The 14,358-nt window shown below is 43.5% G+C and overlaps 1 protein-coding gene across 2 annotated transcripts in view; it reads left to right on the top strand.

The window, feature by feature from the left end:
• LOC146860406 (UPF0235 protein C15orf40 homolog) overlaps positions 1-13,773 on the top strand; it is a 63,657-nt gene extending 49,884 nt beyond the window's left edge. Inside the window, exons 4-5 of one of the 2 annotated variants that reach the window (XR_014978818.1) lie at positions 11,873-13,113; positions 13,146-13,773. Coding sequence is in view for 1 of the 2 variants with exons in the window: in XM_085644273.1 (XP_085500399.1) it covers positions 11,873-11,971 (99 nt within the window). In the remaining variant the exon portion in view is untranslated. Of the gene's footprint in view, positions 1-11,872 lie in introns of both variants that reach the window. The other variant, XM_085644273.1, reaches the window with a different exon arrangement.
• Positions 13,774-14,358: the final 585 nt, after the last annotated feature.

The following is a 14,358-nucleotide window of genomic DNA, read 5'->3' as shown; positions in this document are numbered from 1 at the left end:
TCTTGCGGAGAGGCCTTCAATGCTGAGATTAAGGCACTATGTGCTTGCGAACAACTTTGGTCAAACCATTTTTCATGCAATTCGACAAATCCCTTGGATTTAGTGGTCAGATCTGTAGCAATCTACGAGCAAATACCCACAAAGGCTTCCAAGGTTACATCCTCCGAAGTTAAGGGATCGTTACATAATAATATGAGATCCCTGGTATTCGCACATAAATCAGTAAAGAATAGTGTTGGTATCACTTTAGTCCACTTAAGCCTCCTATCTTGATCCCGGGTTACCAGGTTTTTAGGGCCAAGTGTTCTACTACTCAATTCTAAAAACCCGCAGTCTGAAGCTAATTCCAGCAGAACAGGGTTATGATCGCTAAAGGAAGATGATATAGCATTATAAAAAATAACCTTTTCAAGAAGATTGTGAGTCAGAAAAATGTAATCGATAATGGTCTCACCATTCTTAAATGTATGATAGCGATCAGAGGAGTTAGCAAAAGAGGGTTCGAAAAGATCTGATTCAGACAAAATAATTTCTAGGGCAACACCTCGAGGAGAGTGCTCAAAGTGCGGGGTCTCTGAAATAGTATAGACCAAGTTGTCTACTATGTGACAAGCATGTTCACATAAGTGTATATTAAAATCCCCCAAAAGCAAAATAAAACAATTAGTGGAATGATCTCTCCTATATTCATGTAAAAAATCATTCAGTTTTCCCAAATGCTGATTATTATCTATACATTCATTTGAATTATAGAAGTTAATTAATAACAAATTAAAATTGTTGGGACGACTTACTTCTAGAGCCAATATATTAGATGAATCAGCCTCTAGTCTCGATAAAGAACCTTTAAGGTTAAGGGACAAGAGGAACAACAAGCCACCCTTCGCTCTACCAGCCTTAGATGGACATGGCGGTAGGGAGAAAGATCTATATCCATCTAACCAGAAATTGTCCCCCATGTCCCATGTTTCCTGAAGGGCGATAATGTCATATTGCTTTATGGTGTTCAGCCATATGGGATCGTGTTTCTTAGAATTAAGGCCAGCAATATTCCACGTAATAATTTTACAATTACGAATGGGATCTACATTGATCTCACCCGAATCTTGAACCATAGGAATCAAGTCGTCTCTGGACACCCCTATCCCTGATGGTCAATCATTTTGACCCAGCTGAGAAAGGGGGAAAAATTTGTTAGAGGACAACAGCCCTGTATCCCTGGGAGTGGGTAATAGAGATGAATGTTGTGCTGGTGGTAACACTACCTTACTCACTCTATCTTTAGTTGGGCTAATGACTCCATCTTGAGGGACAGGCCTATCCACATGGGAAGGGAAAAAAGGATCATGGATTCTCCTAGAGGGTGGATAGAAAAACCCCAGGGGCACAACTCTAATAACCCCACCGAGATGATCCGTTGCATTCCATAGCAATCTTCCTGGTATATTTTGGTTATTAAAATTAACTATAATGTAATCCCCAGTAACACGTTTGGGGCCATGACCCACCCAGCCAACCCGCCTTGCCATAATGATATTGGCAGAAATCCCCGCTGAACCTGAGGACTGACGCTCACACCAGTGCTTAGTTTTTCTCAATAGGGCGGCTGTAGATTCAACTTCACCAGCCGGTAGAGGAGGGACCCCCACTAAAACTACTACCAGGGGGGTAGCTTCTGGAGGTAGATTAATTATGGATGAATTGGGAGAAAACAACTTCCCCAATTGCTCTGTATTCTTGTTACAAGCCTCTACATTCATGTTGCATGCCACCTTCTTACTATCAGCGAGTTGAATCCCACAATTCTTGTCCCCAGCCGAATGTGATTCAACACCAGGATTTCGTACATTAGAAGCCAAATGGTTCGTTAGTGGCTCATGATTTATAATAACCGTGGATAAGGGGCAATTCCTTTGTAGGGGACTTTCAACCAAATCAACGTTAAAGTGTGTTTTCGGACCTGAATTAGACCGCCGACTATTCAATAAAAGACGATTAGCGTCAGACTTAAATGAGTCAATCATAACATTTAGTCGGTCGCACTTACACCGTAGGTCCGCCACACACTTGTTCATGGTATCAATGACATCCTTAGCAACATTTGTCAGAATAGCCTCAAACCGTGACGAGAAAATCTCTTCGACCAGATTCCGCAATGCCATTTGTATATTGTCGTCCAAACCGTGGCTAGGTTTTACTATATTTGCTTTAGGCCCCTTTTGTTTTTTTCCGTTTTTTTAAGTGAAGCACGAGGTCCCTCTGTCTTGGTTGCCTGATGTTTGGATCCTTTTGCCAAGTCAATAGTAGATACTTCCAAGAACCGGTCCCGCTCCCCCATATCGCTTCCAGCAATCCCAGAGGGAGCAATGACAGTTCCAGGACCATTATTTACGATCACCTCAGGTTCCAATGGTATAGATGGCAGTTCAACCTGTAGTGAGTCCACACCCTCTCTAGCTGTTAGACCCAACTCCCTTTCCACAACCTCGATTTCATTGTTCAACACACCCACCGCTGTAGTCAGGTAGGTAATAAAAGTGGATTTACGAGGGACTTTTGCATTTGAGCCCCCCTGTACCTGAGTTGCAGCCAGCTTCCTCTTACCCATATTGCAGTTGACAGGGACGTGGCCCAGCCCAGTCTCCTTCTGGCTCCGACGGGCGCGGACGGGCCCGCCCTTGGCCCGGGCGCGGCCTGCACGCGTCCCGCGCTGCGGGTCTCCTCGCTAGCTTTTAACCCTCCCCGGCGCTGCCTTATGACGAGTTTGGCAGGCGCCCGGGTGAGGGGGTGATGGGAGTTGTAGTTTGCGCCTGTCCGCCGTTCCCCTCACGGCTCCGGGATATCAAAGCAAGGATTTCAGGGAAGGCACGCCGTTCCCCTCATGGCTGGTCTGGTAAGGAGCACCCTCCAATAAGTGTCGCAGCAGCGAAAAGAAGTCAAATATAGAGAGCATGTATACAGAGTAGGAAGAAAACATATGAAATATACACACAGAGCAATTAAACTTTTAGCATTGTATACACAATAATAAAGTATTTAGAACATGAAATACATCACCGGTTGTCTGTCTTGCATCATCCTGCTAGCACAACTGGGGAACCCGGTGGCAGTCTTGGCAGGAGCTCCTCAACTGGGAAGGCAGAGCATCCACCCCTAAAGAGAGTTTCTGACAAAACGCCAAGAGGCCTCCATCTTTATACTCTTACTAACACAGAGAGGGGCTTCTAGAAGCTCCCCATCCCTTCATCTGCAGTGTAGTTGCTGGCTGCGCACTCTGCGTCGAGGTCACTCACCAGAGCTGGCCAGGCTCCGATAAGGGTGGAGGTAGTCTTCTTCACCTTCTCATCCTTGGGCTACGCAGCCCCAACTGTCTGTTCTAGTCTTATCTCTCCCGCGAAGTGAAAAACATAGAAATATTTCTGTGTACGCAAGTAACCCAGCCTGCCTGCCTTCACAGTGGAAAGGTAGGGTCCAAAAGACACAAAATGAAATCATGATCACAAATGCAGTTACAATAAAGCAACATGGAGTCAATGGTCACCACATGATTCACTATATATAAATGCATGTAGCATTATACAAGTGGACCGTCTATTTTTCATTAAAGAAATATGAGGAAAGAGTGCAAGTTTTCTAGATGTGCTGCAATTTGCTTGTATTGTGAAATATGATAAATATGTGACAAAATTAAATACGAATATGAAACAGTAATCACAGCTGTTCTTTCCAGTAATACAACCAGTAAAGTGATTAAGATAAGTACGGCGATCCAACGGATAATAAAATTCTGTTGTTGATAAGTAATAGCTTGAATTTATCCCTTATGAGCCACTTTTTGTTTATTGGGTGGTAATCAAGCCTATTTGTGGGAACAGGACAAAACCAATTCAGGTGTGTTTGCTCCTCCCTCCCATTATGCTCAGGATGGCCCATCTGCATTCAGATGAGCACTCAGGCACACCTACCCTCTTTTTGTGTGTGACTGTCTAGAGGGAATGCAGGAAGCTAGGCACTAAATGGCTAAAGTAAGTAAATGCCAACTTTCTAAATGTGGCATTTGCTAAACTGGAATTTAAAATCCAACTTCACCATAAGTTATGATTTTAAATTGTGAGTTCAGTGACACTAAACTGAACTCACAGTTGGGAGTTCTACTTAAAAGATGTGATAATGTAATCGCAATGTTATCCCAGGGGAGTGATGGGCCTTGCAACAGTGAAAAACTAAATTTCTTCTCACTACCAACACATGAAAAGTTTAAAAATACATGTCTTGCGTTTTACATACACTGCACCCTGACCTGTGGGCTATAAAGGTCCTACTTTGGGGGTGACATATGTATAAACAAGCATTGGCATAGCCAATAGGTCTCGCCTTTGGGACCTTATAAGTGTTTATCCATGCAACAGTTGCATAATTAAATACTTATAAGGTCTCAAAAGCAAGACCTATTGGCTATGCAAAGCGGCCCTGCGGCCGTGAAAGTGATGGCGATCACGATCACACATCAAAGTGAAAGTAACTGTGGTAAAGCGCGGCGCGCGCGCCCGCGCACATGCACTGTAGCTCTAGGCTGGCCTGGTAGCACTTTTTGGAGCCCTCTCAATAAGTCTCGCCAGACCAGCGCATGCGCTGGGTCAGGCGAGACCTAATAACGAGTTTAAACTATTGGCATTGTAAATGACAATGCTTTTTATTTATGTTTCACAAACAAACATAAATAAACGGCATTTTCATTTACAATGCCAATAGCTAAAACTCGTATAAATGCGAGACCTGTTGCATTGCAAATGCTTGTTTTTTCCTGGTGGCGACCGTCAGTCTGCGTGAGCCCGAAAATAAAGGGCAGAGGAGGTCAAGGGCGGGGACACCAAAGTATCCTGACGTGACCATTGTATTGGTCACAGTAGGTGCAGGCAAGTAGTGGCCCCACTAAATGAGGTGTGAATCAAGGCAGCAGCAGGGCCATCAGAGGTAGCAGTTTTTGTGCTAACCTAAGACGGATGGTCCTTTCGGTGTTGTTTTGCAGGCCCCTAGACACAGAGGGGAAGGGGGAGGAGGTCGTGGGCACTGCAGAGGCCTTCCTCGATGTGCACCACACAGGCTGAAAGATAAAGTTGCAATTTTAAAAGTAGGGCTATTCCTTCAGTCCCGGGATGCCTTTTTAAAACAAAGAAGTAGGGGAACGGACTGAAATAATTTTTAAAAGTAGGGGCACACCGTGCCCTTCCGTTCCCGCCCACTTCTAACACTGACTGGGGGTGATACTGCTGCAGAGTTATGTTTTTTTTCCCCCTGAGGGTAAGGGCAAAAATGGAGAGCCGATAGAGACCCGACTAAGCACCTGCTGGCATTTATATTTTTTCAAATAAAGCACAAGTGCGGACCCTAGAAATTCTGGTCTCTCAATGCAGGACAGAATTCCTAAAGGGGCAGTAGCCTTTGCCTTTATTAATCCCGATCTGAGGTTCATGAAACGACCGCGCCTGAGCATCTGTACGCGTGAGGCGACCGGTTGGCGCTTTATCTCGAAGGGGTGATGCGGTCTCAAGTTGCAGACGTACCCTGAATGCGTATAAAGTGTGGCTGGGAAGAGAATCTCGCAGTGTTTGGTCTAGCTGTCTGGAGCGGCGGAGAGGATGTTAATAGTATCTGACAATGCACAATTGATTAAAAGCACCCTGCTGGACGAATCAGCAAGGCCGTTGTAGTATTGCAGCGGGGAGAGTGCCCTACAGCGGGCCTTTAATGGACTGTTTTGGGGACAGGCTGAAAAATCACCAAAGGTGAAAATGCAGGTGAAGCTGTGCAACAAAACAATCTACCCAATCGTGCATGGTCATTTAATTTAAGTGCAGGAAGGTTCACATAGGGTAAAATACGACTGAGCAAAGAAAGACCAGACTAATTGGAAAAAGAATATGACTCAGAAATGTACACAAATCGGGGTCACATTTGGTTTTATGCACTTTCACAGGAAGGACCGCCTAAGCGGAGAGGTATGACTGACATTTGAGGCCAGGTCAGGAGCTGCAATCGACGTAAGGGACACACAGCCCTAGCTTTATACTCTACAGGCCTTCATTTAAGCCTTGACTGCTAGCGTAGGGCACCTGCACCCGTGTTGGGGACTGGGGCATATGTTTAATCATCAGACTTTGACCCTGAGCATTAGAGAAAAAGACAGAAAATGGCGAAATAAGGAGAAGAGTAAGATGAACAAACATTGATAGAAGGATAACATCACAGTAAAAAGAACCTACAAAGACCCCAACCTAAGCTGTTCGATTTATACTAAGGGTGGGCATAGTTCGCGAAGTAGCACTTCGCGAAGCTACGCAAAGTGAAGTTCGCACTACGCGAGCTACGCGTAGCACTTCGCGAACTGCGAAGTAACATGTTCGCACTGTGCAAGATGTTGTTTTCAATGATTGCACAGTGCGGACAAGCAACCGGCACTGTGCAATCATTGAAAATGGCATCTTGCACAGTGCGAGCTGTAGTTTTCTGCTGCTCGAGTAGATTTTTACTCGAGCTGCAGCTTTCTCAACGCGAACTGGTAGTTTCTCATCGCGAGCGGTCGCGAGCATACGCGACCCCTCGCAATGAGAAACCTGACCTTCTCGCGTTGGGAATCTCGCCGGGAGGTTTATTTTCCATGCTCGCGATCGCGAACAAGGAAAAAGTCTCGCCAGGATGTCATTTTGCTTGCTCGCGGTCGCCAACTTGACGTTGAGGACCGCGAGCAAGCAAAAAATGACCGCAGCACTACGCAACACTACGCTACGCGTGTTCGCACTGTGCTACGTGCAGTTCGCGTAGCGCGAAGTAGCGCGAACTTCGCAAACTACGCGAGCGTAGCGTAGTGCTTCGCCCAGGCCTAATTTATACGAAGAGAGAGCAAGTTTGTGTTATTGTCTCTGGAATGTAAAGTACGGGTACCGGAACCACAGTAAACCCCTGCTGGGTGAGTGCAATAGGTGTACCGCCGCCTTACTGGTACCCGATATTTATGTGTGAAACTAGAGTTGGGCAGTGGAAAACAGGTGATTAATCTAAGAATAGGCACCAGCGCTCTCTGTGAGGTAGGAAGCAGACAGGGACAACAGTGCGTATCCAAAAGGTTTTTAAAAAACATACACAGGCTTTCTTTTCAACCCCACAAAATGTCCATGCAAGTATTTAGTCAGATGCGTACTTGTCAGGGATTCCCTTCCTAAAACTAGCAGTGACATCACAACTTCTTACAGATTTCTGGCTATTTGTGGGCACTAATTGGCGCAGAGAGGCAGCTTCATGGCTCATCAGTTATCTTCCGGCTCTCTGCATTTTCAAGGCTGCGTTTCTCTAAACAAAAAGCCATGCTCCTCGCTCATAGCTCATCTTCCTTTCAATGTGCTGCTGCTTCGGTCTGTTTGTGTCAAGCAAGGATAGAGGAAACGTAAACACTGGTGTCCTGGAGGAGGCGCTGCTTTAGGTCAAAAGGGAGACACACACAGCCAGTCACCGAAGAAGGTGGAGGTTGATCTAGTATCCATACAAACATTGCTCTGCCACAAAGGGGTTTCTTGGGTGCTTGAGGCATTAAAAAGAACTGGTATGTGCCTTCTCTTCCGTACACCAGCTTTCGGAGTTTTGATTTTTACATGCTGTTGAAATTTTAGCAAAGTGGCTATGACACTAGTACACGCTGCCCTTTTCAAACGGCCGACATGGACTGGTTGGTGATGGGGACGTAACAGATAAGAGGGAGGGGAGTGAGATGAAGCAACAAAGGGGCAAGCTGGAGATGAGCTAAAGCTGGGTTTTTTAAAAGTGGCTATACTGAATAGTGCTAGGGAGCTTCACTGAGCAGGGTGGGGTGGGGAGCAAGGGAAACGGCATGTGCACACATAGAAAACAAGCATTGGAAAGTAAAAGCGATCCCGCGTGTGTGTGTGTGTGTGTGCGCGCGTGCGGCCGACTCGTGCGTGTGTGCGGTCGTTAAGGCATGAAACAAAGGGAACAAGCATTGGAAAGTAAAAGCGATCGCGCGTGTGTTCGTGCGTGCGTCCGACACAGCCGCGAAAGCAACAAAGATTGAAAGCTTGCGTTTGTATTTGGTTAGCCCAGAATTCAACTGCGTGTGGTGTTGAATCCTAAGAAAAACTATGTATGTATGACGAACCTTTTACACAACTAAAGTCAAAAGTGCTGTTTAAAAAAAAAAGTGCGCCCGTATTAATGGCTTGAAAGACCAATTCACCCATCATTTAAACAAGCATTGGCAATCCTGTAATGTACTGTAAGAAGAAAAAAAAAACAAGCGGCCGCGAAAGTGAAAGTAATCGCGGTCAAGCGCGGCGCGCGCGCCCGTGCACATGCACTGTAGCTCTAGGCTGGCCTGATAGCACTTTTTGGAGCCCTCTCAATAAGTCTTGCCAGACCAGCGCATGCGCTGGGTCAGGCGAGACCTAAAAAGGGAAGGTTTAAGGCTGGCAAGAGGGTTTACTTGCCAGTTTGACATGGCAGTGAGAAACTGCACACACAGGCTCTGCAGTGGCAGGCCTGAGACATGGTTAAGGTGCTACTTATGAAGATGGCACAATCAGAGCTGCAGGCCCACTAGTAGCATTTTATTAACCGGTCCTGGGCACATGTAGTGCACTTTTCAATAGGAACTTATAAGTAAATTAAATATAGCAATTGGGGATGAACCAATATCATCATACTTAAGGGATAGAGCACAAACACTTAAGCACTGGTTAGCAGTGGTAAAGGGGCACAGAGTCCTAAATCCAGCAAAAAACAAGGCCAGAGAAATTGAGTTAAGCAGGCAAAAAGTTGGAGGAACACCACTTTAAGGCTGTCAGGTCTAAAATTACTCAATAAAAAACTGATGTTTATCTACAAACGACGCGTGGATTATTTACAACAGTTTTGTCAACGACTTGGAATTTAAGTGTATGACACTCTTAGAATGCTGAAAACTCAGAACACGCATCCGCACTACAATGAGACACTTAATGATCTAAGCACTCAAGTTATAACAAAGCTATTAGGAACAGGGGCAGCCCAAACACTGCCTGGAGTCCTTCAGGACAGTTGATGTGAATTGGATTGCTGAGCATGACCCTTGCTGGCATGCAGAATTCCTTCTTTCAGAGATATTTTCAACTCATTATGGACCCTGGGTTTTAAGCCCGGTCTTTCCTATGAAATCACTCGATTTCCTTCTCAATCTATTTCCTGGTGAACTTTTTCTAGCATTGCTCTTGCATCAGTCAACCATTATTAGATGATGACCCTGTAGTGTTACAGGCTTGAAACACTGTCGACTACCATCACAATGTGTGCATAATGCCTGGAGGAGTGTTTGTACCTATGGACCACAGAATTGCTCTGACCGCAGTCGCCAAAAATTGTTTGATTGTCATATGGTTTATACACACGGTTCCACACTACTTGGGCGATTTTTATGGTTTGATCACTGTAGCGCCCTAGCACTTCTTCTTGTAAGATACTACCAACATGCATGCTACTATATATTGCAAGTTTGGGTCCAGCTTCTTTCTTTTCTTTTCTATGTTGCTATTTACGATTAACTCTGATATTTGATTGATTGTCTAACCTAAAAAATATCTCATTGTTCCAGTTGGAACCTTTGTTCTTGATGTGCAAGTTATAGTAAGAGTCAATACTGCTGTCACAATGGCAGCAAAAGAATCCTTTTACTCGCCTGTTGGGAAGGGTCGACACTTCGGATCCTAATGAAACAGCAGGGGGAAGTGAAGATACCGGGAAGAGAGACCTGTCCCTACATGGAAGGGAAAGAGAACGTCATTAAAATACATAGAAAATACACTGCCACCTAGTGAAATGTATACAAGAAGAAAAGAAAATACAAGATGAATTGCAACAACATTAAGGTGTGGTGATTAAAAAAAACATAAACGGCAGCAATTTTAAAACTCTGCCATATAGTGGAATTTATACATATTTTAGAAATTTTAACATGGCACACGTATTGCAACACACTCTGGACAAGGTCCTGCCTGCAGCAACTATGTATGCTGTTTGCCTAGCATGGATATTCTGCCCCATGAGGACCTTGTACTCTGTGGCTTCAAGATGGCCGCCACAGCCTGCAACTCTTCTGAAAGTCCTGTGGCCTCATGACAGAAGTAATTCCCTTGACTGAACGTTATGCGTTTCGCATATACGACTCGGCAGATAAATAAAGACTTTCGTAGCAGCCCCAACACTCCGTGCACCCTGTCAGGTCTCCTGGCTTCTTTCGGAACGTGTGCACTGTCAGGCAGTTTTAATGATCGTGCTTTTGAGCATAGGAGTACGATTCAGTAGACGTGGGTCACATACCAAGACAGAAGTGTAAAGACAGCTAATGTAGTGAAAGAGGTAAGATTGATAAAGAGGTAGAGAGTTTAGAGAAGAAGATATAGCGGTACGGTAGAGAGGGTGAGTTAAAACTGAACATGATGCAGTGTGATAAGAGCGAGGTAATGAAGGATAAAGCATGTTAAGGTAGAAAATGAATGAAGTAAATTAGTGAGAGGGAGGTGTGGGTGATATGTGAGGGGGAAATTAGGTAAGGAGTGGTGAGGGAGAGAGTGGGCCTGGAGGGAGGTGAGTTACAGAGAAACAGGGCGAGAAAAGAGTGATGCAAAGAAGTAAATAGGTTTAGAGAAATTAAAGAAGTAGATGGGTTACAGCTATAGGAAGCTGACCTAGAAATAAAGCAGTGAGGTGCTGAGAATGGAGTGAGATAGATTTGATGTAGGGTTGGGCTCAAAAAGTAATAGAGGGTAGGTTGGTGAGGTCAAAAGAGAGGGAGTGAGGGCAGGTAGACAGTGGTTTGGACGACATAGATGAGATGGAGACAGTTAAGATTGCGAGAAGTCGAGTACAATATTTAGGTAAAGATGGAGAGGGTGGCTGTAGGACAGGTGAAGTAAAGAGTTTCAGTGTACACTAACATTCTCTTTCATTTGAATTGCCACCAACTGCCTGAGTGCATGCAGGTTAATTTTGGGCTGGTATTTACAAACTCTGCTCAAGAATTAAAACTGAAGTTATTGAGGTGAGCGAATGCTTAAGACCAATGCTTCTTGACCCGTTGCCACCTGTAGACACCCACTGAATCACTTTTGGAAGGCAGGGACCCTCGTCTAAGCAGCGTATATGATTTGAACCTCGAAACAGTACACACAAATACAGAAACAAGGTTACATCAAGCAAATATGCACATTAAATATTTTATTTAATTTGCAAACTAAAAATATGCGAAATTCGAAATTTTAATTGGAAGGTTGGATCTTTCAAAATGTAGCTTCATTTTTATAAGATGAAGTGATGTGCTAGATCATAGCATATCAGTTTGTCTGATTTGCTCTCTATTTGTCTGCACATACCTATTCTGCCCCGTTTTGCTGTACTTGCGCTTCTCCACCACATCAAGACACCAACTTAATTTGTAACCTACATTTTAAATTCCTTCATTACACCGCATTTTAAAACATTAAATTGAGCTTTTTACTACATATGTACTTTATTAGTCCAGCAATAATATTTCATTTTCTAACCTGTCCCTGACTTCCCTGATTATGCACTGCAAATCCCCAGCAGTCCTGGGATCACTGGCTAAGAACCTCTGCGCTACATACGTGCATAGATGCAGAAATAATATTGAGGACAACAATGTATTTGAAAGCTGTCAAATGTTTTAAGCAGAAAGGCTGATTATAACAAAACTTTATCATTTATCATGACAGTTATACAATCGTGTGTACCTGTGGGTTTCAAAACTGACGTGTTTGATCTTAACTTGCAATGGAATATCAGCCTGTTTAAACAACACTTTTATTTTTTACAGGGCGGAAAATCTCGTGAAAAAGTCGTGAAAATTTTAACACCAAAGAAGCCAGAAGATATCTTGGAGAAATTGAAGAAAGAAGCTGCTATGTCAAGTTGACACACCAGAGAGGCACATAGATAAATCAACATTTTAAGGATAGTTGAGGATTACTAATAGCTAAGAGTTCGCTTTAAGGCTCTTGTTGTAGTGCATGGTGCCCTGTATCAAACTGGGGTTACTTATCCTACAGCCAGATTAGAATTTTATAATCCTCCCAGAAAGTTGAGATCTGCTACAGACTTTTGGCAGCGATCCTCAGAATTCAGCGCACAAGATCTTATCTGGGCTCAGTTGCATGGAATCAGCTACCTCTTGAGTTGCGTGCAGTGAGTGATGTTGCAGCGTTCAGGAAAAAGCATAGAACTTGGCTTTTTGTGCAGGACTAACTCCTGTCACTCACCTTCTAACTTATGCTTTTCGCATCAGGACACTCCAAGAAGTAGCTGTGCCCGCTATAATTTGCTTTCATCCTCCTCCTCCTCATCAACATCATAATATGTGAATTCGATTGTAAGCACAGAAGGCTGGATTGCTCTACGAACCAGACAATTGGAGTTTACACCAAGAGTAGTGCACAAAGTTAGTTAGGCAAGTATCTGAGTAAGGAGAGGATCATACATGTTTTTTAATTAAGGTTTCCAGTAAATGTTTTTTCAAACCTTTTAATGGAAAAGTAAGTAGCGCAGCCACTCTGCAACAGGATACTCTTGTGGCTGCTTGTGCACAGTACAAATATACTTAACATAACCATGCCCATCTGCTCAAAGCATGCGTCCTGTTAAATACTAACTTAATAAGTAAAGTATGTTTTTTACTATTGAGTTTTAATAGATACTAAGAGCATGATTTATAGCTTGGTGGATGGGTTAATCTAGCTCAAAATATAACAGATTTGTTTCCGCCTTATTACAAGTGCATTATATCCAATGCACTGCATTAAGACAGACTGGATATCGGTCATGTCTGCCAAACTCCTAATTCAGGCCCCAAGTGTCGCTCCTGTGCTCGATCTGCAGATCCTGAGGAGCTTAATTTATAGGTCCATTTGCTGGTCATCACAATTATCCTGCACAGTCATTACTTTACTATGTTAATTTGATTTTTGTTATGCATGATTAATAAAAACCTTGGCATGTACAGTCACAATCAATATAATGAAAAACATAATAAAATGTTAAACCTGGTAGTTGTCTCAGTTTGTGCAAAGTGCACCTGGAGCCTTATGCTCCAGGTGCACTTTGCACAAACTGAGACAACTACCAGGTTGATCACTTTTTTTGTTTTAATTGCCTCCCTCGGGTTGGAAAGACCTGTTGCTGTCAAATAACAGGCCAAGATTTTTATATTCACTGGTTTCATCAATCTTGATGAAGTCAAGAAACCAGCTAGCCTTTCCCGTGGCTCTTTACTCTGTTGAAGTGGCTACAAAAGGTTACATCCCTATGGCATTTGTTAATAATTTGAATCTTCACCTCTAGAAGTTTATCCTCATAATAGTTTTAAAACTGAATCATTGTGGAAATTGAAGGGTCTTATCAGTACTGTGAAAGTGTTAATAACAACAGTGATTTAAGTGCAGGTATTGTCGTATGCCTTACTAGCACTTTTCTGAAGTACTCCTAGCCTAAGGGGAAACTACAAGCACTTCTCCAAAGGAAGAATCGACACAGAATCTGAGTTCCCCATTCCTTGCTATCCATCCGAGCAATTTAACCAGTATTAACCATTGGAACTCACACTTGTGTCTCGGTTTTTAGCCTATATTCATGTACTGAAACCTGCCATAGTGCCATCTTCCTTTTAATTTCGTTGTTGTATTTGAATAAACGGAAAAGTCTTTTTTCTGGACTGAAACACAAGTTGCTGAAAAGGAAGGTTTATGTTATATTGGGGGGTTCATGTAGCACTTTCGCTGTGTGCCAGTCCTTCGTAGTCTGGGAACAGAAGGTCATGATACTGAGGGTCCTCCAATTCAGCGGCTTAATCCTTGTCAATAATGATGGCATTCAGTTCACAAATGATTCTGGACTTTAGAATATCTATCCGCAGGCCTAGGCCTTCAGCACACACACTAAATTAGCATGTAAGTAATCCAGTGTCAATAAAGAGGGCATGAAATTCACAAACGGTTCTGTACTTTAGAATGCCCATCGGCAGACCTAGATCTTCAGCACACACATTAGATGAGTGTGTCAGCTGACCCAACAATGTCAGGGTATCATTTTCACATGCATTCTTGTCTCTCAGTGCAAGGGTATGTTTCTTGCATTTGAATTCCCTTAAAAAATAGAAGATGCGAGGCAAAACAGCAACAGTTTGTTTAAATAAACATTACAGCCATGAGGTCTGGGGACTGTCTCAATTTAAAATTGGTGTGTGCCCTTCTTTTATACAAACCAAGGTGTGTTGTAAAAGTTCTTGGTGTACCATATATGGTGAGGAAT

This window comes from Triturus cristatus, chromosome 3_1 (genome assembly GCF_964204655.1).
Source record: "Triturus cristatus chromosome 3_1, aTriCri1.1, whole genome shotgun sequence".
Classification (NCBI taxonomy): Eukaryota; Metazoa; Chordata; class Amphibia; order Caudata; family Salamandridae; genus Triturus; species Triturus cristatus.
Note: the sequence above shows the minus strand (reverse complement) of the source record. Positions and strands in the feature narration are given on the sequence as shown.